The 23,616-nt window shown below is 38.8% G+C and overlaps 6 protein-coding genes across 6 annotated transcripts; 2 read left to right on the plus strand and 4 right to left on the minus strand.

Moving 5' to 3' along the window:
* Window positions 1-846: 846 nt before the first annotated feature.
* Window positions 847-2,553, minus strand: PKNH_0606800 (citrate synthase, mitochondrial, putative; the record flags this gene model as incomplete). The annotated part of the gene is made up of 1 exon (XM_002261704.1): window positions 847-2,553. One exon carries the CDS (start codon window positions 2,551-2,553, stop codon window positions 847-849), a length of 1,707 nt encoding a protein of 568 aa, XP_002261740.1.
* A 2,029-nt stretch (window positions 2,554-4,582) lies between these two features.
* On the plus strand, window positions 4,583-7,240 carry PKNH_0606900 (uncharacterized protein; the record flags this gene model as incomplete). The annotated part of the gene is made up of 1 exon (XM_002261705.1): window positions 4,583-7,240. The coding sequence occupies one exon, from the start codon at window positions 4,583-4,585 to the stop codon at window positions 7,238-7,240; it is 2,658 nt and encodes an 885-aa protein (XP_002261741.1).
* Window positions 7,241-8,143: 903 nt separating this feature from the next.
* On the minus strand, window positions 8,144-9,244 carry PKNH_0607000 (phospholipid scramblase, putative; the record flags this gene model as incomplete). The annotated part of the gene is made up of 1 exon (XM_002261706.1): window positions 8,144-9,244. One exon carries the CDS (start codon window positions 9,242-9,244, stop codon window positions 8,144-8,146), a length of 1,101 nt encoding a protein of 366 aa, XP_002261742.1.
* Window positions 9,245-12,810: 3,566 nt separating this feature from the next.
* PKNH_0607100 (4-hydroxy-3-methylbut-2-en-1-yl diphosphate synthase (ferredoxin), putative) lies at window positions 12,811-15,252 on the plus strand (the record flags this gene model as incomplete). Its single annotated transcript, XM_002261707.1, has 1 exon — window positions 12,811-15,252. One exon carries the CDS (start codon window positions 12,811-12,813, stop codon window positions 15,250-15,252), a length of 2,442 nt encoding a protein of 813 aa, XP_002261743.1.
* A 461-nt stretch (window positions 15,253-15,713) lies between these two features.
* PKNH_0607200 (uncharacterized protein) lies at window positions 15,714-16,706 on the minus strand (the record flags this gene model as incomplete). Its single annotated transcript, XM_002261708.1, has 4 exons — window positions 15,714-15,809; window positions 16,032-16,135; window positions 16,334-16,403; window positions 16,620-16,706. The coding sequence occupies 4 exons, from the start codon at window positions 16,704-16,706 to the stop codon at window positions 15,714-15,716; spliced, it is 357 nt and encodes a 118-aa protein (XP_002261744.1).
* A 2,728-nt stretch (window positions 16,707-19,434) lies between these two features.
* PKNH_0607300 (uncharacterized protein) lies at window positions 19,435-20,573 on the minus strand (the record flags this gene model as incomplete). The annotated part of the gene is made up of 2 exons (XM_002261709.2): window positions 19,435-20,004; window positions 20,457-20,573. 2 exons carry the CDS (start codon window positions 20,571-20,573, stop codon window positions 19,435-19,437), a joined length of 687 nt encoding a protein of 228 aa, XP_002261745.2.
* Between the last annotated feature and the right edge of the window lie 3,043 nt (window positions 20,574-23,616).

A 23,616-nucleotide genomic window follows, 5' to 3' on the forward strand; every position in this document is an offset into this window, starting at 1 on the left:
GACGCAATAATACCACCAAAAAAACGTACCATTGGCGGGCTGCCAAATGTTCGCTAACATTTATGCATAACTGAGAGTACACGGAGGGTGGATCCTAACAAGTGCAACTTTTGTCAGCACCATTTGTGCGCGCGCTTATGCCTGCATAAATTAGGTAGACACGTCGAATGTCTTTACCTTCGTTTTTTATGTTCACTTTTAAGGTGCACTGCGCTTCTAATGAGTGGACCATTATCTCCAAGCTTAATCCAAATAAAAAAACTGTGAACGTGGAAAAGGTCATGTCAAAGTGCATCTAATTCAATAGGCTACTTTTTGTTACTACTTTTTCGTCCTCCCCCTGATGAGCGTTCTTTTGCGCCATGAAAGTAAAGTCATTCATGGAGACATTTAAAAATAACCAAAGAAATATATATATTTTTTTGTTTTAAAGCACATTACTGTTATGCCTCACCATCTTAATCACTAGGAAAAAAAGAAAAATTTGCACCGCTGGGACGTGTGAAGAAAGTCCGTTCGGGGCAGTATTTCATTCGAATAAATTAAAAACATAAAAGGTGCACTCCCCTTGAGGAAATGAACGTGGAGGGAGTTCTCCGTGTTCTTATTTTACCTCAAATGGTGGTGTAGCAAAAGGGTGTAAGCATGCAAGCATATATGTATATGTACGTGTGATGCGCATGCACCCTCGCACGCAAGAATGGAAGAGCCGTCGCGATGTGCTTAGCCATTCCCTAAGAGACACTTGGATTGAGAGTTGGGAAGGGGATCTACCCCCCCACCCACACACATCTACACCAACACATGTGTGCAGGCTGGGAGTAAATGCTGGCTCTGTAATAGGTCCTACTCGAATTCTTCAATTTTAACATAATTCTTTTCGCATATTTTCCTCAAATTGTGCACGTCCACCGATTTCGGCCGTTCTAATGGGTACATTAATCCCCTAGATAGTACCAACTGAGCCATAACTCCGATGGCTCTAGAAAGCGCAAAGAGGACAGTGTAATATTCAGGGTATTTAATACCGTAATGGTGCAGGAGAGAACCACTATAGCAATCGACATTTGGGTACGGATTTTTGACCTTCCCAGTGGCAGACAGAATTCCTGGTATTACTTTATAGCACATTTCTAATATTTGTACTATGGGATCATTTGGAAAATGTGCTAAGGCAAAATTTCGAAGGGCCAAGAAACGAGGATCAGGGACTCTCAGCACAGCATGGCCATATCCAGGGATAACTCTTCCAGAATTGAGAAAATCTTTGGCATACTTTTCAATGAATCCATAAGTTAGTTCATTACCTTCGAGTTGTTTTTTTATGTCCAACAGGAATTTCAAACATTCTTGATTAGCTAATCCGTGTAAAGGCCCTGATAAGGCAATAGCACATCCAGAAAAACACAAGTAAGGATTTCCTAAGGTACTTCCAATCAAATGAGATACATGGGCACTTGCATTTCCCCCCTCGTGATCACTATGTAGAAGAAAGTATAGTCTTAACAAATCCTTTACTTCTTTATTTTCAAAGCCTATTAATTTTGCAAAATTAGCTGACCAATCAAAATCAATATCCAAGTTCATCCCTTCCCCCTTTTTTATATTATTATCTATAAAAGACCTCTTAAAAATATATGCACCCACAACTTGGATTTGTGCAATTAAAGAAACAGCGTCTTCCAGAATATATTTCCAGTAATCCTTTTTTAATATGCCTTCAGAATATTTTATTTTAAATAAGGACAAAGATTCGAGAAACGAAACGGTAGACACTAACTGACTCATTGGATGTGTGAATGTAGGAATGCTATCTATAAATTCAAAAACGAATGATGGCATTTTTTTAGCTCTACAGTATAACTCCCTTGAGAAAAGCTTCAAGTCATCAACTGCTGGTATTTCTTTTGTTAATAAATACCAAAGCATAGCTTCTGCCATGGGGTATTCACAGTTTTTATCCCACTTTGGAAAATCTTTTAAAATTTTATCTACAGTTCTCCCTCTAAATAAAATTCCTTTCCTTTTTTCCAAAATAGACGTATCGGTGATTAACGTAATGGTGTTTCTCAGACCCCCTATAACATTATTTGGGGTACAAATCGAGATGGGGGTGTTTGGGTACGTGTGCATAATTGCTTTTAATTTTTCTCGCGTCTTCTGTATACAATCAAACGTTTTCTCCTTCAAAATTGTCATAATAACTGATTCATCGTTATCGATGCTGTTGATATATTTTTTTATTTTGGCATAATTATCTAAGTACAAATTTGATTCATTTTTACTATCACTTGAGAAGTGCATGGCGGTGTTTGTATTCACCCCCTTCATTCTTACAGCCGATGTCATTTGAACATTGGAACAACTGAAAAACCCTTTTTTCTCATTTCCTACTTTTCGTTCCTTATTATTCATACATATTTTCTCATGATATTTTCTCTTTTCCCATTTACGCCTGAATATGGTCTCCAGTCTGCATCTTCCCATTGGCACTGTGTCACGACATGTGCTACATCGTGTGTACCGGCTTGTGATGCCTTGGATTGTTATCATTATGGCTAAATGATGTATGTGCTTCGAGGAAGGGTTCCACACGTATGCGCATGCAACGGTTTCTGTATACCTTTTTCAGGGGATACGTTTGTGAGTCTTTTTTGTTTTTTTCTTCCACCGCAGTGTTGTGGTCAACTGAGAGCGGTCAAATTGGGGAATTAATAAAAAAGAACATTAAAGTGGTGTGGCGATGTGGTGGTACACGGTGGCATGACAACACGATTAACGGAAGCCCCTTGACCCCTGCCTCACAAGGCTTTTACAGATGAACGAATGAACAAATGCCCTCGAAATGAAGATTGAACAATTCCGGTTACAAGAGTAATGGCGGAGAATGGTGTGTAGAATGACCACAAAAACTTTTACCTTTCGAAGAGGAAGTTGGCCACACGCATGAACCTCGTTTTAAAGGGAAAATTCGAAACTGGCATTGCTATAATGTACAAGCATGTGTGTTATACGTGTAATTACAGGTTTGAAAAAATTTCTTTGAACTTTTTTAAAAGGAAAAAATATATCATACGTTTCGTGAAGGGTTTGTTAATTTTCCCTACTTTTTGTGTAAAACGTTTCATTAATTTTTTTTTTTTTTTTTTTCCCAGTTTCCTTTTAAATGAAAATTTGAAAAACTTCATACACCCAAGTGATAATTTTATTTTATTATTTTTTTTTTTTACTTGTTTTTATGCTCAGAAAATTTTTTTTTTCTTTCCCCCCCTTTTTTGCATGTATATCTGATACTCCTGAGCTGTGTGAATGGTTGAATTTACATTTTGAAAAACATATAATTTCCAATTCGCAATAATCACGACGAATTATCCCTCGCATGTTTTGAGCACGTTTTTGAGGAAATTCGCATGAAATGGACTGTAGGGCACGTGCCCATACACATGTTCACCTTGGTGTTCCATTATTTTGCCCACACATGTAAAAATATATGTGCACCCTATAGGTTATCCACATTGCATTGCGCGTCATAGGAACGGAAAAAATGAACGTCGCGTTAGGAAAACTTTCCATTGGGCGTTGAGGGGTAAAAGGACGAAAATTCATAAACCCAACCGCTGAAAGGTCTCTTCCTACTCTTTTACTATTGATTTGGTTGAGTCTGCACAAATTGGTGAACATACCAATTTGGGAAAATAAAAGGGCAAAAAAGCGAAGTATCCCTTTGGTGGATCTTCAAAACTTAGTTCATTTTCCAGAAGTTGGTAAAAAAAGAAAATAATGAAATTCGCTTTTGTTTTCCTTTGTTCCGCCCATTCCTACAAAATTTCCCTTTTCTATACTCCCGTAAAAATGGTAAGGTTTCCTTTTTACGACTAGTGCGATGTAAGATAACGTCGTTTCGTGAAAAGGCAAAATGCGAAGAATGCAAAAATGGGGGAACACAAAAAAAAAAAAAAAAAAAAAAAAAAGAAAACGACATGTGGTAAACAGTTGGCACACCCCCATTTGTTGCTTTGTTGTCGTATTAATCCACTCTCCTTTGCCACCCAAATATAAAAAAAGAAAAAAAAAATTACAATTTACAGAAAAGTGCATATTTATTATCCCGTTTTCCTATTTTTCGAGAGGGAAAAATAAAATGGCGGCAGAATGAAAAGCAAGCGAAAAAATGGAAGATAAAAAAAACGCCCCTAAATATGTGCTACCGGGGGATTAGCAAATCATCCCAACACAAGCGAAGGCCACAACCGGTCCGCCGCGCATTGCAAGAAAATTTCAAACGAAGTAGGGGCACTTTTCTCCGAGAAAGGAAAAAAGGGAATCGCTTTTTCGATGAGCGTGATTTCCACCGCGTAATTTGCGTACAACTGAGCAGCGAGATGCCAAATCGAACAAGCATTTTCAAAATTTCGCGTAACAACTGAAAGGAAGTCACAGTGGAAGGTTCGTCGATCTACGCGTATGCAATTTTTAAGTACATATGTAGAAGAGGTAAATGTTTTATTAGCTGGAAGCAGCTGCCCCCCCCCTCCATGCAAATGTTATCAAAAAAGCAGGAAAAAACACGCATATTGAGAAAATGGGGAAGAAAAACAAAAAGAGCAAAGAAAAGCAAGAAAAGATAAAACTCAAAAAAGAAAAGCAAAAGTTGAAGTCCTTGAAAACGAAGAAGAAAAAAAACGACAACAGTGGCAACCATGACGTATTGAGTGGCGCAGACTTCGAAACCATATGCTTGTATTACGAAAATTTAAACAAAAAAGATAAGTTTGGACATATAAATGTGAATACGACAAGCAACAATACATTTGTGGAGTGCGAAAAACCTAGCCCCAGGTCGAATTGTTCCATCACGTTTATTAACGAAGAGGAGTTTCTCCTATTCGGTGGAGAGTACAATAATAACCACGAACTGCTGGCTTACAACGACTTGTTCAAGTACAATGTAGTGAAAGATAAGTGGAAGTACTATTTCACAACAGGTAAAAAACCCAAACCGAGATGTTCACACCAAGCAGTTTATTTCAATAAAAAGCTATACATCTTTGGGGGAGAACTATGCACGAACACACAATTCTTTCACTACAATGATTTCTGGTCCTTTGACATAAAAAATAACACCTTTGAAGAAATAGAATGTAAAAACAAAAGAGACGAGAGGCCCTCCCCCAGGAGTGGGCATCGAATGATTTTATGGAAAAGCTCCATAATTATGTTTGGAGGCTTTTTCGATAATGGGAAGACAGTAGAATATTTTAGCGACCTATACATGTACGTAATCAGCAGCAACAAATGGATAAACCTAACCAGCATATATATAGACTGCCTGTTTAGGAGATTAACCCAGGAAGATGGAGGAAGCACTGGGAATTCGCTAAGCACAACGAAAAGTGAAAAAAAGAAAAAGGGAGATAAAACAATATCACAAAATGTAAAGAACGCCTTTTTTAAAAACTTCGATTTAGATTCTTATATTCCATCTAAGAGATCTAGCGTTAGTCTATTCACGGACATGAAATTTCAAAAGGTATATATATATGGAGGGTATGCTCAGATAAAAAACACCTCGAGGAATGCCATCGGGGCCTACTACAATGACTTGTGGGTTGTAAATATAAACTACACTGGGGAAGATAATAATATCCTGGTAAATTTTAAAAAACTGAAAAAAAGTATCTTCCAACCATCTAAGAGAATTGGCTTCAGTACATGCATTTACAAAAACTCACTAATTTTATTTGGGGGGGTTTTTGACAAGGTGGAGAAAAATAACACGAACAAAGCGACAGCACAGAGTAGCACCCCCACGGGGCATAACAATACTGTCGGTAATGTTTCTTCCTTAGAGGAATCACTCAACATACAGTCCATCTTCTTTAACGACTTATACTCTTTTGACATGAATAAGGAGCACTGGTCCTACCTCAGCTTGAAAGGAAACAGTGATGTCAGAGAGATCAACCAAAACGAAAAGGAAAATAAGAAAAAACGAAACGGAGAACTCAACCGGGGTTCTCCCTTCGGCAACAGCAGCAGTAAGCAGCTTTTACCGGGGAATCAAGGCTCTTTAAACAAAACTAGAGGAGGCCAATTCGGAATTTCCAGGGACTCCGCGTCTGACGGCTACGATTCCAGTCATTTCACGGACGGCGACAATAATGACGACGAGTACTACTCCAACGTGTTTGTCTATTTTGATGAAAATGGAAATAAAAAAACGATCAAGATTGATCAGGAAGACGTGGAAAACAAAAGTGGTAACGAATCGCACAACGAGAAAAAGGAATTCAGCGACAGGTCCCCAAAAGGAGACTCCCATATGTCAAACATGAATAAAGAAAGGGGAATTTCGACAAATCAGGTAATCGACTCGCATTCGGTGTTCATGCAGTGCGGAGAGTCGGAACATGCGAGCCGCGCTAACGTCGTAGGCGATTCGAAAAGGGAAAAAAAAGGGTTCGAAAAGTGCTGCATCCCAAATGGTGATCATGATGACAGTCATATTGGAGGCGACCCCCTTGAGGAAAGAGACGCACCAGAAGAGTGCGCGGAGGCAGAGAACCACTCCATAGTGCAAGATCCTTCCGCAACGCACGACCTAACCGACTCCGACTCCGATTCTGACACCAACGAGGTAGACAAAAAAACGAAGTTCGTAATAAGCGACGTGGAGCCCATCGGCAGAATCAACAGCCACATATTCGTAACGAACAAAACGTTGCACCTACTGGGTGGTATGTATGAATACAAAAATAACGAAATAATGTTAAGTGATCACTGGAAAATTAACATTTTCAAAAGAGAAAAATGGGAATTAGTACATAAAGGAAATCTAGATGACATTTATGTGGAAGAAACTGACTTGAGCTCATCCCTCTCTATAGATGATGAAGATAAGGACGAAAAGGAAATAGAAAATTTGATTATTTCTGATAAAATAAAAAAAATGGAAAATAAGATAAAGGCTGAGTGTGGAGGCTTCATTTTTGATGCCAATGAAAATTTAAATGAATTCTTTCTCAGAACAAAAGAGCACTGGTTGAAAGAGCTAAATGTGGATGAAGAAAATAAAAGAAGTAGAAAAGACGCTTTCGTTCTGTGTGAGCAGAAATACCAAGTTCTGAAAAAGTACCATAGGAAAATTCATAAGTATAGGGAATTGCTTTTGGCTGAAGAGTGCGGATCGAGCATGACTGAGGAGAGCTCCAGCGACCTGGATGAGGAATCCTCCAGTTAGTTAATCGGTTTGTTTTGTATGTGTAACACGCGATCAGGGGAAGCGGCGCCACGGTGCCCACACCACACAATTGTCGTGATGTCAACCCCTCTAGGAATTTTCTTCCCTAGAAATTGCCTTCGCGTTTTACGTTTGTCTTTTTTTTTTGTTTTTTTGTTCTGTTTCGGCTCACGCTGCTCAGTGCGTATTACCTTTTGACCGCATGACAACATGGCTGTGCGCCCCCTCGCTACTTCCCCCAATTAACGCTTTAATTTTAGCAAATTATGCTTTTCCATCAATTAGGGTTACCCTCTTGATGCGCATTAAAAATGCGATCTGAGAAAGTAGTTCAACACAAACACGTGCGCGTATATACATGCTTAAGTATAATAACAAGTAAAACACGATTCGAATTAAAAAAATAAAAGGAGACGTGCCTTCCCGTGTGTTCATAAATTTAGGGAATGCGGGCCATCTGCAGGCCCCAAACAGGTTAATCACACCCTCGTACCAATGATAAACGTTTTTCGTTTAAGAAAAAAAAAAAAAAAAAAAAAAGGAAAATCCCAAATGGCAAACGCGAAAGAAACGAAGAAGCTGGCGCTGAGCGTACCTTTAGACGCATTCCTCGCTTTGGGTGTGTATCCTCTCTCTTCGAGGGTACTCCGACGGAAAATTTTCTTCTCGACTGAAAAATTCGTTCTCGACTAAGATCATTCATTCTTAACAACGTGCACAGAAAAAAAAAAAAAAAAAAAAAAAAAAAGAAGAAGAAAAAAAGGGACACACATCTTCCTTCTCCGTTACAAGTGCGGTTTGTAAAACGGTTGTTCTTCTTGTTGTTGGTGACGGTGGTGAGTAGTTTAGCTTTTTCTGAAAATGACTCGTCATGGAGTTGCCCCATGTTTCGCTTTCCCCGCCTCACTTCCTGTCGTAGTACATATAGTCCATAAAGAGCGAAAAGGCCAGGAGCATCATCTTCCACTCGGGGTTCTTCACCTCCTCGAAGTTGAGTGTATAGTTGTCGATGTCCCGTTTTACAAATTTCAAGAAGGGAACTTCCTTCTGCAAATGAGCAACCTTCTCATTTGTTTTTGCATCTCGCAAAAAAAAATTGCTAAATTTAAAAGGACCACATGGACAGGGGAATAAAATACTGAGCTGGCAACATGTGTCATCCATGTATATAATCTTCCTCATCGCGGAATCATATAAATCAAATTTGTATGAACAACAACTGAAGGGAGCTTTTATCGTCCCTACTAGCTCCTTATTATTATTGTTTGAAAATTCATACATTTTAATCGTTGGCCTATTTAAGCACAACATGGTACACGAACAGTCCTTCTCGACCATAATGTCAGGCCGACTTAATTCCTTTCCATAGGTCAATATTTTCATATTTATGGGAATACACATTTTGGGCAAACAGTTCCTATTGCAACAGTCTGAACTTTCAATGGCTGTGAATTTAAGAAGTTCGGTGGATGCATCTAGCACTAAGTACCTATTGTTAAAGTCTAATTTCAGTCCCATGGCGAAGTCAGCTAGAAATTCTCTGTCATCAAATTGTTGCTTGATTCTGCAACTTTTTAAGGGCGCCAGGATGCTCTTCCAGTCATTCGTAAACATGTGCATTTGCTGCTGGGGCGGGCCCATGGGGTATTGGTGCTGGTAGTTGTGCATGTTTGGGTATGGGCAGTTGTAATTGATGTTGGGCGCGTTGGGGTGCGGCGCGTTGTTGCAGTGGTTATGCGAAAATTGGTTGTTCCCGTGTTGGCTGTTCGCATACTGATTATTTGCACACTGGTTATTGGTACATTGGTTATTGGCATATTGGTTATTGGCATATTGGTTATTAGCATATTGGTTATTGGCATATTGGTTATTGGCATATTGGTTATTGGTACACTGGCTATTGGCACCCTGACCACCGCTGTGCGGGTTGTTTTCTCCCGTTTCCACCACACTTGACGCATAAACAGCCTTCTTAATAGGAACATTCATGAACTGGTTATTCATCGTGACTTCCAAATTTCGACGGTTTGAGAGTTTCTTTTGGTAAATGTTGCTTCCGCAGGTTTAATCCCTGTACTTTTTTTCTCTCCACTTCCGTACGATTAAAAATTTTTTTTTTTTTCAAAAGAGTTGCAACTGTTGTGCATGCGTGTAATTTTTTAAATACTCAACTATCATAAATTATGATTAGCCTTTTATGTGTTACTTTCCTGTTTTTTCGTACTCCCTTTTGGGGAAAAATATGTTGACATGCAAATAGTTAAGCCTCTTCGTGGAAGATTTTTTTTTCCGCAAAATGTGGGCAGTTGATGTACGTACGTTGATATGTGGTAAAAAAAAAAAAAATCAACGGGTGAGTCTTTTTTAAGCAAAAAATGCAACTCCCCCTTTAAGCAGAAGACACATGGAAGTAATTACAACAATGCATTTCTCGTTGGTTTCCTGAACAGGGCCACACCTGGGGGAGGACATAAGTATACGCCCTCTCTTTCTTAACGTATGTTTTTCCTTTTTAAAAAAAAAAAAAAAAAAAGACATACTCGAAATGGTTTATTCGCAAATATGAGGAACGAAAAACGATTTTCGAAAACGTCATTTACGTATGTATACATATCCAAGTAAAATATACAGTTGTAATGTTTCCCAAAAAAGACGTGTTTTTTAAAAGCGCCTGTTGTGATGGGATTCAATAAATTACATACGTCTGGCTACTCATATTAAAGGGGGGGGGGGGGGGCGCACTTCATGCACACATATAGCGTTTTTTTTTTTTTTTTTTTTTTTTTTTTTAAATTGCCTGAACAGACAGGTATTTTTTCACAGCTAGTTTCATTTATACCATTCTGCCCCTAAAACCCAAATGAAGTGAAACAAAACAACGGATAAATTTTCCTCTTAGAGGAATTTGCGTACCAATGGGACATTATCGACAAGTGCGATGTAAAGCGGCGGACTGAACATAGGACGGACATAAAAATGCGCATACAGCTGCGGATTTGCGCGCGTTTCCACGTCCATACGAACAGCTCAGCCTCGTTTAAACTCAAAATATACATACCCGTGTATTTAAAAAGGGAAGAACACCTCTGCGAAATTGCATTTATTCCAGAAAACCACTATCATTTATTTCGACCCCTTTTGAGACATATTTCGCCTTTTACAAAACTTATGTCTTGTTTGAGAAACTATGATGTAGTGCCCCAGTGGAAAAGTGTATTCGTCCACGAGCTTTTCCCCTCCGTTTAATTGAAAAAAAAGAAAACAAACTGCTTTAGCTTCTACATTTGGAAAATTGTATATTTGTGCTATTTCTTCCAGTGATGAAATTAAATTATGCATTTTGGTTCCCTCCCAAGTTTGCGAAACAAAGTGGCAAGATGTTGCAAAATCTGTACAGCTGCGAGCTAAGCTTCGTTAAAGGCAGAAGAGGTACCACTGCTAGGGTGGATAACCTACACAAGTGTACTCTCTTTAAATAAAAACATTTAATCCTTATCAAAAGGGAAAACAAAAAAAATTTATTTTTGCGTTGTAGAAATGTAGCAGAGATACAGTTAAAAATGTGTGAAATAATGAGAATTTTTTTTCCCCCTCTTTCTTAAGAGGAAACTTTTTTTTTTTTTTTTTTTTATTTCTCTTTTTTGTTTGAAGAAATAGAAATAAAATATAAACACGTACTTGAAACTAGCATGAACTTGGGGGGGAAGTGCACTTCCGCTTTTTGATTTCACAACAGTCGGAGCAAAGCTTTTAATTTTTTCACATTTTCCTCTTAATGCTCAAGGCAATGTGTGCCTCATGCGCCGTGCACACACGGGCGCATTTTGAGGATACCATATTATGAGGGCATCCTTTTGGCATGCGTCTTTACCGGTTTTCGTTTTTCTTGTAAGATGTGTATCAAATTGGACCGGATGAGGGATGCGTACTCTCCTGCCAAGCGGAAGTTTGATTCGGTAAAAAAAGGAATATTTCATATTTGTAAATTTCCTATAATTTTATTTTTTGGGGGATTCACTAGTTTATTCGCTTCAAAGGGAAAGAGAAGCAACGCTTTGTTTACTTCCTAATAATATGAGACGCAAAAAAAAAGAAAAAAAGAAAAAAATTGGCTATTCCGTAAATAACCAAAATGATGGCATGTGATGTGCACAGTAAAGCATGTAGGATTAAAAAAAAGAAAAAAAGAAAATAAATTAACACAAACGAAGGAGTGAAGTGCGAGCAAGTGACGAAACCACTGGGGAGCGTTGTCAGATGCGCCTACTTCCCCCTTTAGTGACAGTGCTCGTGGGGAAACATTTGGCACGTCCCTTATGAGGATCACACATTCCATGAACGCTTACACGCATCAGTGGTGTGCCTGAGTATGAACTTATACATTAATATATATGGGGGCATCTACACATAGATGTGAAAGTTGCCACCCTTCGACCTTCTCCCTCGCTTGTAAAATTGAACACAAAAAGAAATTGTCATATTTTAGAGGAATCTTGAAAGAATTACACCAGGACCAGTTACCAACAAAGCAGATAACTGGATAGGCAGAAGCACATTCTGATGTCAAGATACGTACTTGACTTCACAAAGTATAGCATTCCTAATTTTTAAGTGAGTCTCATAAAAATGTTCACCTACTTGGGTATACGTATCCTCAACTTTTTCGCTAGTCGCTCAGATCGTATGGACTACATACTTTTCACATATGCCCATTTCGATGCTTACCCATTTAAGCCCTACCGTGTATCGCCCCAATACTTTGCAGTAGTTTCATTTTTTTTTTTTTTTCTGTAAGAACATAAAATAAAGGGTAACCAATGTTAGGTGTTTATATAAACAATTATTGCACTGTGCTTGGCGAAGCGGTAAACTTTTTAAAGAAAAAAAAAAAAAAAAAAAAAAAAAAACGAAAAAATGCCATTTCGTAGATTCTACAGATGGATTGGAGCATTCAGTCAAGATGTGGCAATTTATTTTTAAAATGAGGACGAGTTCCCCAAGAAGAAGGCACCTTTCGCCATATTCGTAATAATGATTCTGCAAAACGGGTGGGGGGGGAAAAAAAAAGGAAAGAGAGAACAATTCGCGCGAAAGGAGAAGCGAACCTACTCCTCATTTTAAGGGGAAACACATATTCGGAGCGGTGTAATAGTGTAATACTAACAGATTTGAAGAACCGATTATGATATTGTAAGGCAAGATAAGGGAAGCATACGGTAAGATGCAATGTGAATGTAACTTTTTCTTATAGATATTAGAAATAAAGGACAAGCAGGTTAGGTAACCCCTTTGGGGGGAAAAAAACAAAATATATGGAAGTAAAAAAAAAAAAAAAAAAGGGGAACACCTTGGCAGAAGAATGAGGTATTTATCCACCTGCGGAAGGACCCCCCCCTTTTTTTTTCCAGTTAAGTCGCCCTTAAAGCTGTTTTCTCGTTGTTCGCACATGTCGGTGGGGGTGTACACAAGCAATCATGTGGAGGTACACTGGAAAATACGTGTGACACATGTTCTCATCACTTAGACATACGTAACGTGCCTTCACGTGAATTCCCCGATCCCCATAAAAAATGGGTTACGCAAAGAAGCTACTATTTTTCATGGTAGCACTTTGTTTTTGCGCCAAAATAAAAAGAAAAAAAGTGCCCATCAAAGGTCTTCCCATTAACATATTCGAAAAGGATAGGAAGCGAGACAAGAAAAATGTCTACCTGTTTCTATTTGGCACCACTCCAAAGAAGAGTAACAATAAAATCTTCTCATCAGAAGAGAGGAGGAAGAAAAAAAAGATGAACAGAATAAAATCACTCAATTCATTATCGGATGAAGACAAATATAACCTCATCAAAGACATAAAGAAATACTGTGAGTGCACAAAAAAGTACAGGAGGCTCCCCACAAGGGAAGTGACCATCGGTAACATCAAAATCGGAGGCAACAACAAAATAGCTATTCAAACCATGACTACCTGCGACACAAAAAATGTGGATGAATGCGTTAATCAAATTAAAAAATGCAAAGAATTGGGGGCAGATTTAATTAGATTAACAGTCCAAGGGGTCCAGGAAGCAGAGGCGAGTTATTATATTAAAGAAAAATTACTAGCTCAAAATATTACCATTCCGCTCGTTGCAGACATACATTTTAATCCGAAAATTTCTATGATAGCAGCGGATGTATTTGATAAAATCCGTGTGAACCCAGGGAATTACGTAGATGGAAGGAAGAAATGGGTCGACAAAGTATACAAAACGAGGGAAGAGTTTGATGAAGGAAAATTATTTATCCAGGAAAAATTCGTTCCATTGATTGAAAAATGTAAGAGGTTAAATAGAGCCATACGGATAGGCACAAATCATGGTTCTCTATCTTCTAGGGTGCTGTCCTACTACGGGGATACCCCCTTAGGCATGGTCGAATCGGCGTTCGAATTTTCAGATTTGTGTATACAGAACAACTTTTTCAATGTGGTTTTCTCCATGAAGGCTTCCAACGCGTATATTATGATACAGTCATACAGGCTACTCGTGGCTAGACAATATAAGAGGATGACCGATGGTTTGCTATTCCCCCTACACCTCGGCGTTACGGAAGCAGGGTTTGGGGATAACGGAAGAATAAAATCCTATTTGGGTATAGGTTCACTACTGTACGACGGAATAGGAGATACCATCAGGATGTCATTAACTGAAGACCCCTGGAATGAATTAGCTCCATGCAAAACGTTGATTAAAAATTTTAAAAAAAGAGTCTTTTATGATGATGATAACCGGGGGGGAGAAAAAGACGGTCGGGTTTCTCCTTCCCCAGGGGATACGTCCTCCACATTGCTCAACTTCGAGGAGCACTTTCGAGATTATAACAAATTGAAAAAAAGGAAAGTAGAAAAGAGGGAAGGCGTGATGCATGAAGAGTACACCATCGGGAACGTAGTCACTGAGAAGGAGCTCGAGGACTCACTGCAAATTTTCAAAGACCTGAATTTAGAAGTCGATCAAAATGGAAACCTCAAAAAGGGCGTCAAATCTACGGATATTGTTATTATCCCCCAATTGAGGGAACTAAGCAGCAAGTCATGGACAACCGTGGCCAAATTGGCAGAGGCAGACATGCACCTGCTGGCAGAGTACGATGAGGGGGATGTGGCGATGCTAAGCGGGAGCACGAGTGGAAGTGAATACACTCACGAAATGGATCGCGTTGCCCGGAACACCTTATTTTATATCGACCTGAAACGCATGAAGACCATCCTGCAGAAACACGAGGGGCAAATCCCACTACACAGCACCGCGAAGGGGTACGTACTAATGGTGAACGGGAAGGAAGACACGAAGCTCATTGAAGATGTTTTTAACCAAATCAAAGGGGAAAAAAACCCGCGTCCCCTATTTTTCCTTCTCAAGTCAGACAATATACACGAACATGTGCTAGTTACCAGGCGATTCAACGAAATTGTGAACTCCCTAAATATAGATCTGCCTTATGTGCACTATGCGAATATCAACTCCACCAACTATGATGACATGCTAGTCGATTCAACACTTTACGTCGGCACTTGCCTAATCGACCTAATGGGAGATGGACTGATAATAAATGTCACGGATGGGCATATAAAAGCGGATGGAAACCCGAAAGAGGAAATTCGCTCTCGGGTTGAACTAAACTCATTTCTAACTTTGAATATCCTACAGGACACTCGTGCTCGTATTTTCAAAACGGATTATATTTCCTGCCCCTCTTGTGGTCGAACCCTTTTTAACATACAAGAGACGACGCAAAAAATTATGAAGCTTACTGGTCATTTGAAGGGAGTTAAAATTGCCGTCATGGGATGCATTGTCAATGGCATTGGTGAAATGGCCGATGCGCATTTTGGTTATGTTGGAAGTGCTCCCAAAAAAATCGACTTGTATTATGGGAAAGAACTCGTCGAGAGAAACATCCCTGAGGAGCATGCCTGCGACAAGCTTGTAGAGCTCATTAAGAAATACAACAAGTGGCAGGACCCGTAGGCTTATGAGGATGGTGTGTTAACAGCATTTTCTCAACGCCTCTTTCCTCAACTGAATTCCTTTTTTCGTAATGTTACGCGGTGTACATGTATCCCTGTACTGTGGAGACACCAGCCTTGCCGTTACACCAACCTTGCGATGACCCCAACTTTGGGGTCATCCAATTTTTTGAAAAGTTTCCCATTAGGAGAGTGTGTATCCCCAAGGGGAGCACGGCTACAACTGCCAACCCGTAGCACTTCTACCTTTTGCAAAATTATTTTATTATTATTTTTTTTTTAATTTTCTTTAAGTTTATTAGTGGTAGAAGGATTGCGATGTGGTGATGCGACCGCACAGGCACACTGACACGTCGCTGTTCATCGCTACACCGTTGAAAGATAAAAGGGGGGGGGGCACGAAAAACAACGCAGTTCGCGAAGCGTATCACTAAAGACAGCGCTCCTGCGTGCGGCACCCTCCTACGGATGAAACAACCAGGTGGTCATAATGCCAAATGAAAAAAGCGCGACGTACGTGAAGACGGCTGCCTTCGGGACATTTTTATTGGCTCGGACCTTCGAAGTGGGGGAAAAAAAAAATAATGAAAAATAAAATTAAAAAAAAAAGGGTCGCTAAAAATGGGGGAAAAACAGAATCTGAGGCTCATACTGCCTCGCGAAAGGAAGGCAACATACACCCTCTCCACTTCTCCCATAATAGCTACAAAGCACATACAGTAAGTACATGCACCCTGGGGGGAGAATAAACTCATCCCTCTACTTCCTTTGGGCGCTTACCCATAAGTCCGAAAAATCGTAATGCGGAAGGTGTGTACTCTGCCTACAACCACTCAGAAGTCTGTATCCACTTGTCTGCGGGATGTACATTATGGGTTTTCTTCCTTCGCGGAAATATAGGAAAAAAAAAAAAGCAAGCAGTGAAGTAATGGGAGGTCACCAGAGTGCGTCCAACAAGTGTACAACTTCCTTGTGGACATAAGGACGCACACAAGCGATATTGCTTTGGTAAGGTTCTCCTTTGTCCAAGGAAAATTGCCTAATATATAGGCACTTCTACCACCCGGACTGATCATTCTTACCACTTCCTTTATGGGTTCCATCGCACCATGGTTGGTTTTTGCTCGTTCCACACGCACAGTACCAGTAAACCTACGTTTCATTAAAAAGAAGAAATATATATGAACATTCACAACGTTTTAACACATTATATTTACGTTGCTTGAGCATGTTGGTTCTCAATCCACCTGCATATGAGGCCACCCTTTGCATACGTACACACAGAATGATAGCGTATTTTCTCATTTATGTTAAACTTTGGGGTGGGTCCTTTTTTTTTTTTAACCTCCCCTGTTTGATTTGTCATACCTTCTGCTTCTCCACTTTGACGAGGTACGGATCAAGGGAGTCCGTTTTGGGGGCAGGGTCATGTGGCCACCACTGTGCCCAACTCATTTTCCTTTGTTTTGTGGCAATAAGATTGATACTTCCCAATCGGGCGTAAAGTGCGTAGGGGGCAGGTCCGTGTGCGTTTCCTTCGCCTGTGTAGTTTGCGTTGTGGAATTCGCGAAATGGGTGCGAATAGTCCTATTGTACAGGTAGCTGGTTTAGTGACGATTTAACACTGCTTCGCCTTACCGCGCAGTTGCTGCTCTTGTGAAATTTTTCCCCTTGGTGGGAAAAGTTCTTTTCGCTTCAGCAAATCTGCATTTCGCTTGGCGCGCCGGAATAAACTATCTGTATCTCTACTCGTTTTATGGGGTTATTTTAGGGAAGCATTTTTTTCAAACTATTTCGCTACGCATTTTTCTGCGTTTTTTTTTTTTTTTTTTTTTTTTTTTTTTTTTCCCATTTGAGTTCCCAGCCTCCGTCAGTGCATCATTTCCATGAGCGACAGTTCGCTCGTGCAACGCGCGCACGATACACATGGTGCAGTTGACGCAGTGGCGCTATGACACCCACATACGTTACTTACGTACACTAAGTGCTGATTCATAAGTGTCGAACAAGCAGGTCATCTGTATATTTCATTCCAAACTATTCGGGCACGTTTTTTCGCCCGAGAATTAGCCTTTTCCCCGCGGGTCACTTCCCCAATTAGTGTTCCATCGCCTTGGTTCCCGTGCCCGATGCCCGTTCTCTTCCCCCTCTCAGTAACCGAACTGCGGGTAAACAAAAACAAAAGGAGTAACCTTTTGCGCCACCTCGTATTCCAGTTAATCTTTAATTTTGGCGCCACATAGAGAAAATACTTGTGGATTGCCCAAACATAATGACGTAGATGCTGGTGGCTGGGGCATATGTACAAATTCAGAGTCATCTTAACGAATTAAAGAAACAGAAGAGTACACCCCCTCCACGTAGACACTCCCGAACGTGTTAGTGCGTGTCTGGGTTGTCTGAGCGCAAGTAGGGACACAATGAGAAGAAGGTAAAGAACGACGCATGAGTGGTACGAAAAAATACACGAGGGGAGGCAGTAAGGGGAGATTATAAGAAGCCGAGGTTTCACGAATAAGGAGCGTGCACATTGTACATGACGCGAAAAAAGGATGTTCCCAGTGTGTGCTGTGCGGGTGGGCTTTCAACCGAGTGAAGTGAATGAAAAAGGACTATAAGCTAGGGCTATTCCGAAAATGGCGGGCAAGCGGCGAGGCAAGCTGCGGCGAGGATATCACCGTGTTAACACTTCACAGCCCCATTTCTACGCGTCATGCCGTAACGGACATGGGGGCATTATTTGATAGAGTCGAATGGGTTAATTCAAGTTTGTAAAGGCACAAATATGTATTTATAGCCGTGCGTAAATTTCGTACTTATAATTAAATTGATATGTGCATTATCTCCATATAAATATGAATATGTTGCAATATGTAATTGAAGCTTTTATGTGGGGAAAAGTGGAAAAATGTATAACAGGAAAAAAATAAAAGAAGCATGTATGAATTTTGGAGTATATGAAAAAAGGGAAAAGAAGGAATCATCGAGTTTCGGAAGGAATGAAATGGAATTTCTTTTTTTTTTTTTTTGTTTCTCTCTCCCAATTTACAGGAAAGTATAAGTCCCTTGTGACCAGTAGTAATGGCGGAGCGCGTCTATGCTTCATTACTGAAGGATCAATTATATATTACCATTATGGATATAATTGTGTTTAAAGTAAGTTTAAGATGAGTTTATATTGTTTACAGAGAAAAGAAGAAAAATATACATCAAACCACCCTTGCAAATTCAAAACTTCCACAGGAATGAGCAATTAACATAGGGAGCTTTGAGAAATTGGAAGGAATATATATTCTGTTACTTTAATGAGTCAATTATCCGTCGAGGAATTATAATATATAGGAGAAGACTTTTGCACGTTTGTATAAGTATATTGTATGCAGCGCTGAATGAAAGAATAAAGTATCCTGCTACCGCAATTTTGTGAGAGTTTAATGTACACACATTATAGTAGTCCGTGCGAAGGAAAGAATTTTACCTATGATGATAACAAACATTCCTTTTTCTATGATTTGTAGTATTTGCCCCTGTCCTATTGGGTCGTCGTCGTGCTGCGTCATATATGGTAGAACTGTCTTCTGCTGCTACTGAATCACCCAAAGTCGAAATATCCATAAAATCCGTTATTGTTGAATGTCCTATTGTGGTGGAACCGTCCATTGTGGACGAATTTATTGTGGTGAAGCCATCTGCGGCTGAAATTTCGGTAGAGTCGCCTATTGTGGGCACATCGAATTGATTGTCGGGGGACCTCTTTTTTCTTCTGTTTCCAGTTCTGCTGGCGCTTCGGTTACTATTTCCACCTCCGAGGAAGGTGCTACATAATCCATGAATAGAAGACATCATACTGAAAAAAAAAAAAAAAATGAGAGAAAGAAAGTACAACTCCACCCCCCTTCGCCTCCTTTTTTTTTTCAGTATGATATCTTCCCATCCCCCTTTCTTTCCTCCTCTTCCTTAGACCCCCTTTCTTTTTCCTTCCCGTGGACCTTCTTCTTCTTCCTTCGACCCATTTTCCCCACTTTAGAATGTAAACCTTATACACAACTTATACATAACTTATACACGACGCATGTAGAACTTCGAATTTGATGTCGACTTCGATTTGGATTTCCGTATTAGTACTTCCATTTAAATATTTAATATTTATAATATTGGTTTTTTTTTTTTTTTTTTTAATATTTTAGAATTTCGTTTTTTTTTTTTGGATGTATTTTTTGCGTGCTTTATAATAATGGAATCCAAGGAAACTAACTACTATAAGGAGACCTAATAGTGCGCACAGAGCCGGTCCTACCATGGAGTACGTTGAATTCGGTGTATTCGCCGTGATCCACTTATAAATGTCTTTCCAAGTCTCCAAATCCTTTATACTATCACAATGAGATTTCAGTATATAAGATTTTCCACAATACAAAACAAATAAACCAAGGGCCAACATACCCAATATTAATAATAATATACTTCTATGTTTCATGGCACGACGACAAAAGATTCTTTTACAAATTCTTCGAAATTGATCTTTTACATTTTTGGCATCTCTTGGATGGTTCCACTGTGCCGCATGGGCGGAGGAACCTACTCCTCCATGGGGAGGACGATAGTCCCCATACCTCACACTTGAAACATGTGGTCCATCACTTCCTAATGTCTTTGCACGAACATTTGTCTTATTTATATCTTCCTCTGATGAGTATAAACTGTTCGAATCTGACACATCATCATCATCTTTTAATGTGCTTAATGCACTCACCTAAAAAAAAAAATGTATTTATATATATATATATATATATATATATATATATATAATATAAATATGTAAGGAATGGTCTAAGGGAAAAGGGGGAAGGGGCGAACGGTTCCCTTACCCCCCATCCCCCTCTTTTTCTTCTCCCCCCCTTCAAAGCAGCTAACGTTGACCCCTGAATCTGATTTCTACACCCCTGAAACCTTATTCCAACACCATACAAAATTATTCCTATACCCTGGAACCTTATTCCAACACCCTGAAACCTTACTCCTAAACCCGGAGTCCTATTTCTGACACCGCTACAACCTTATTCCTATACCCGGAATCTGACTTCTAATATCCTGTAACCATACTCCTTATGCCCTGAAACCTTATTCCAACACCATACAATCCTATTATTATACACTGAAACCTTTACTCCTAAACCCGGAATTAGACTTCTAATATCCTGTAACCATACTCCTTATGCCCTGAAACCTTATGTCTATAACCTGGAATCTTACTCCTATATACTGAACCCTAAACCCTAACCCCGGAACCCTACTCTCTATGCCCTGAAACCTTATGTCCATAACATGGAATCTTACTACTATACCTGAACCCTAATCCCTGAACCCTGAACCCCAACACTCTATGCCCTGAAACCCTATGTCCATAACCCGGAATCTAACTTTTAACATCCCCGAACCTTAATTCCTACCCCCCTGAATCTGACTTCTAACACCCCTGAAACCTTTACTCCTGAAACCTAAACCGGGAACCCCGAACCTTACTCCTATACACTGAACCCTAAACCCATGAACCTCGAACCCTAAACCCCTAAACCCTAAACCCTAAAATCCCTTAAACCTTCTCTTCCCTTACACTTTCATTCCACCTTTTCATTCACCCCTCCCCTTTTTTTCCTTAAACATGAATAATAAATATGAATAATAATTTGGTGTGGCAAAAAAATAATATATAATATATATATATATATGTATGGTTTTCACCCCCTACATATTTGTTTTCCCCTATAGATGTCAAAATATTATAAATTCTTTTTCTGTTATTCATACCTGGTGTTGATAATTGGTTTGATACCATAAGAATAAGTATGCAAAGATTAATGTAGATATTTTTATAAAAGAAAAAGGTGCCATTTTTTTTTCTCTACTGTGTTGGTTTTGCTTTTATATACTGTATATTTGGTTTTGCTATATATTTGGTTTGTTTTTATTTTAACCTGTGAATATTCTATTTGTCCTTCGCTATATAAATTTATATTAGAAAGAATATCTTTATTAGAAAGAATATCTTTATTAGAAATAAATATCTTTATTAGAAATAAATATCTTTATTAGAAAGAATATCTTTATTAGAAAGAATATCTTTATTAGAAAGAATATCTTTATTAGAAATAAATATCTTTATTAGAAAGAATATCTTTATTAGAAAGAATATCTTTATTAGAAATAAATATCTTTATTAGAAATAAATATCTTTATTAGAAAGAATATATTTATTAGAAAGAATATCTTTATTAGAAATAATTTCTTTATTAGGAAGAATTTCTTTATTAGGAAGAATTTCTTTATTAGAAAGAATATCTTTATTAGAAAGAATATCTTCATTAGAAAGAATAAGTTTTAAAGATCAGAAAAAAAAAAAAATAAATAAATAAAAGAAAAAAAAAAAGAACATCCACCACATTCTAAAAAAAAAAGAAACATCTCCCACATTTCCAACTATTATACAATTCATTTCCCATTCTAATTAAAGCATTCCACCATAAGGAAATAAAACATATATTGCCCCCCCCCTTTTACAAGGAAATTAAAAATAATAATAAAAAAAAATATAAATAAAAAAAAAATAATAAATAAATTAAGGAAAATAGATAAACTGAAAAATAACAGATAAGGAAAAAGAGAAAATAAGAAATAAAAGAAAATAAAAAAGAAAAAAAAAGGCAAGGAGAGAAAAAAAAAATTAAATGTACGCAACTCTCCTCCATCAAGCATTTTTTGCACTTCCATTTCTTCTGTTTTCTTCCCTCTTCTTCTTTTCTTTTCCTTCTCCTGTTATTCCTACTCTCATTTCTTCTTTCTTTTTCATTCCTTCCCTTAGGTTTTCCTCCCGTTTTTTCGTCCTCCTTTATGTTTATTTTATTTCCCAAACAAATAATATTTTCCTTCTCTATACAATCATTATACTTTTCGTAGTTTTCTCCACTTCCATACATACATACACCTGTACATTCTTCACTTACAGAAGATTCGTGCAAGACTAAAACCCTAAACATCTAAACCCTGAACCCTAAACCTATACTTTACAAACATTAAACTTAAATCCTGATCATACTTTCACCTTAACCCTAAAACCTCATCATAATTTCACCTTAACCCTAAACACTAATCATACTTTCACCTTAACCCTAAACCCTAATCATACATTCATTTTCACCCTAAACCTTGATCCTACTATCACCATATACCTAAACCTTGATCCTACATTCACCTTAACTCGGAACCCACTTTTACCCTTAACCCGGAACCCACTTTTATCCTTAACCCCGAACCCATTTTTTATCCTTACCCCGGAACCCACTTTTATCCTTACCCCGGAACCTACTTTTATCCTTAACCGGGAACCCATTTTTATCCTTACCCCGTAACCAACTTTTATCCTTAACCCGGAACCCACTTTTATCCTAAACCCTGAACCCACTTTTACCCTTAACCCAGAACCCACTTTTTTCCTAAACCCAGAACCCACTTTTATCCTTAACCCAGAACCCACTTTTATCCTTAACCCGGAACCCAATTTTATCCTTAACCCGGAACTTACCTTATCCTTAACCCGGAACCTACTTTTACCTTTAACTCGGAACCCACCTTATCTTTAACCCGGAACCCACCTTATCTTTAACCCGGAACCCACCTTACCCTTAACCCGGAACCCACTTTTATACTTAACCCGGAATCCACATTTATCCTTAACCCGGAACCGACTTATACCTTTAACCCAGAAACCACTTTTATCCTTAACCCGGAACCTACATTTATCCTTAACCCAGAACCCACTTTTATCCTTAACCCGGAACCCACTTTTATCCTTAACCCGGAACCCACTTTTATCCTTAACCCGGAACCCACTTTTATCCTTAACCCGTAACTAACTTTTACCCTTAATCCGGAACCTCCTTTTATCCTTAACCCGGAACCTACATTTATCCTTAACCCGTAACCAACTTTACTTTTAACCCGGAACCTACTTTACTTTTAACCCGGAACCTACTTTACTCTTAACCCGTAACGAACTTTTACCTTTAACCCGGAACCTACTTTTATCCTTAACCCGGAACATACGTCATCCTTAACCCGGAACCTACTTCACTCTTAACCCGGAACCAACTTTTACCCTTAACCCGTAACCCACTTTTATCCTTAACCCGAAACCAACCATATTTTTAACCCGGAACCAACCATACTTTTAACCCGGAACCTACCTTATCCTTAACCCGTAACCAACTTTACTTTTAACCCGTAACCAACTTTACTTTTAACCCGTAACCAACTTTACTTTTAACCCGTAACCAACTTTACTTTTAACCCGTAACCAACTTTACTTTTA

This window comes from Plasmodium knowlesi (genome assembly GCF_000006355.2).
Source record: "Plasmodium knowlesi strain H genome assembly, chromosome: 6".
In the NCBI taxonomy this organism is placed as follows: domain Eukaryota; phylum Apicomplexa; class Aconoidasida; order Haemosporida; family Plasmodiidae; genus Plasmodium; species Plasmodium knowlesi.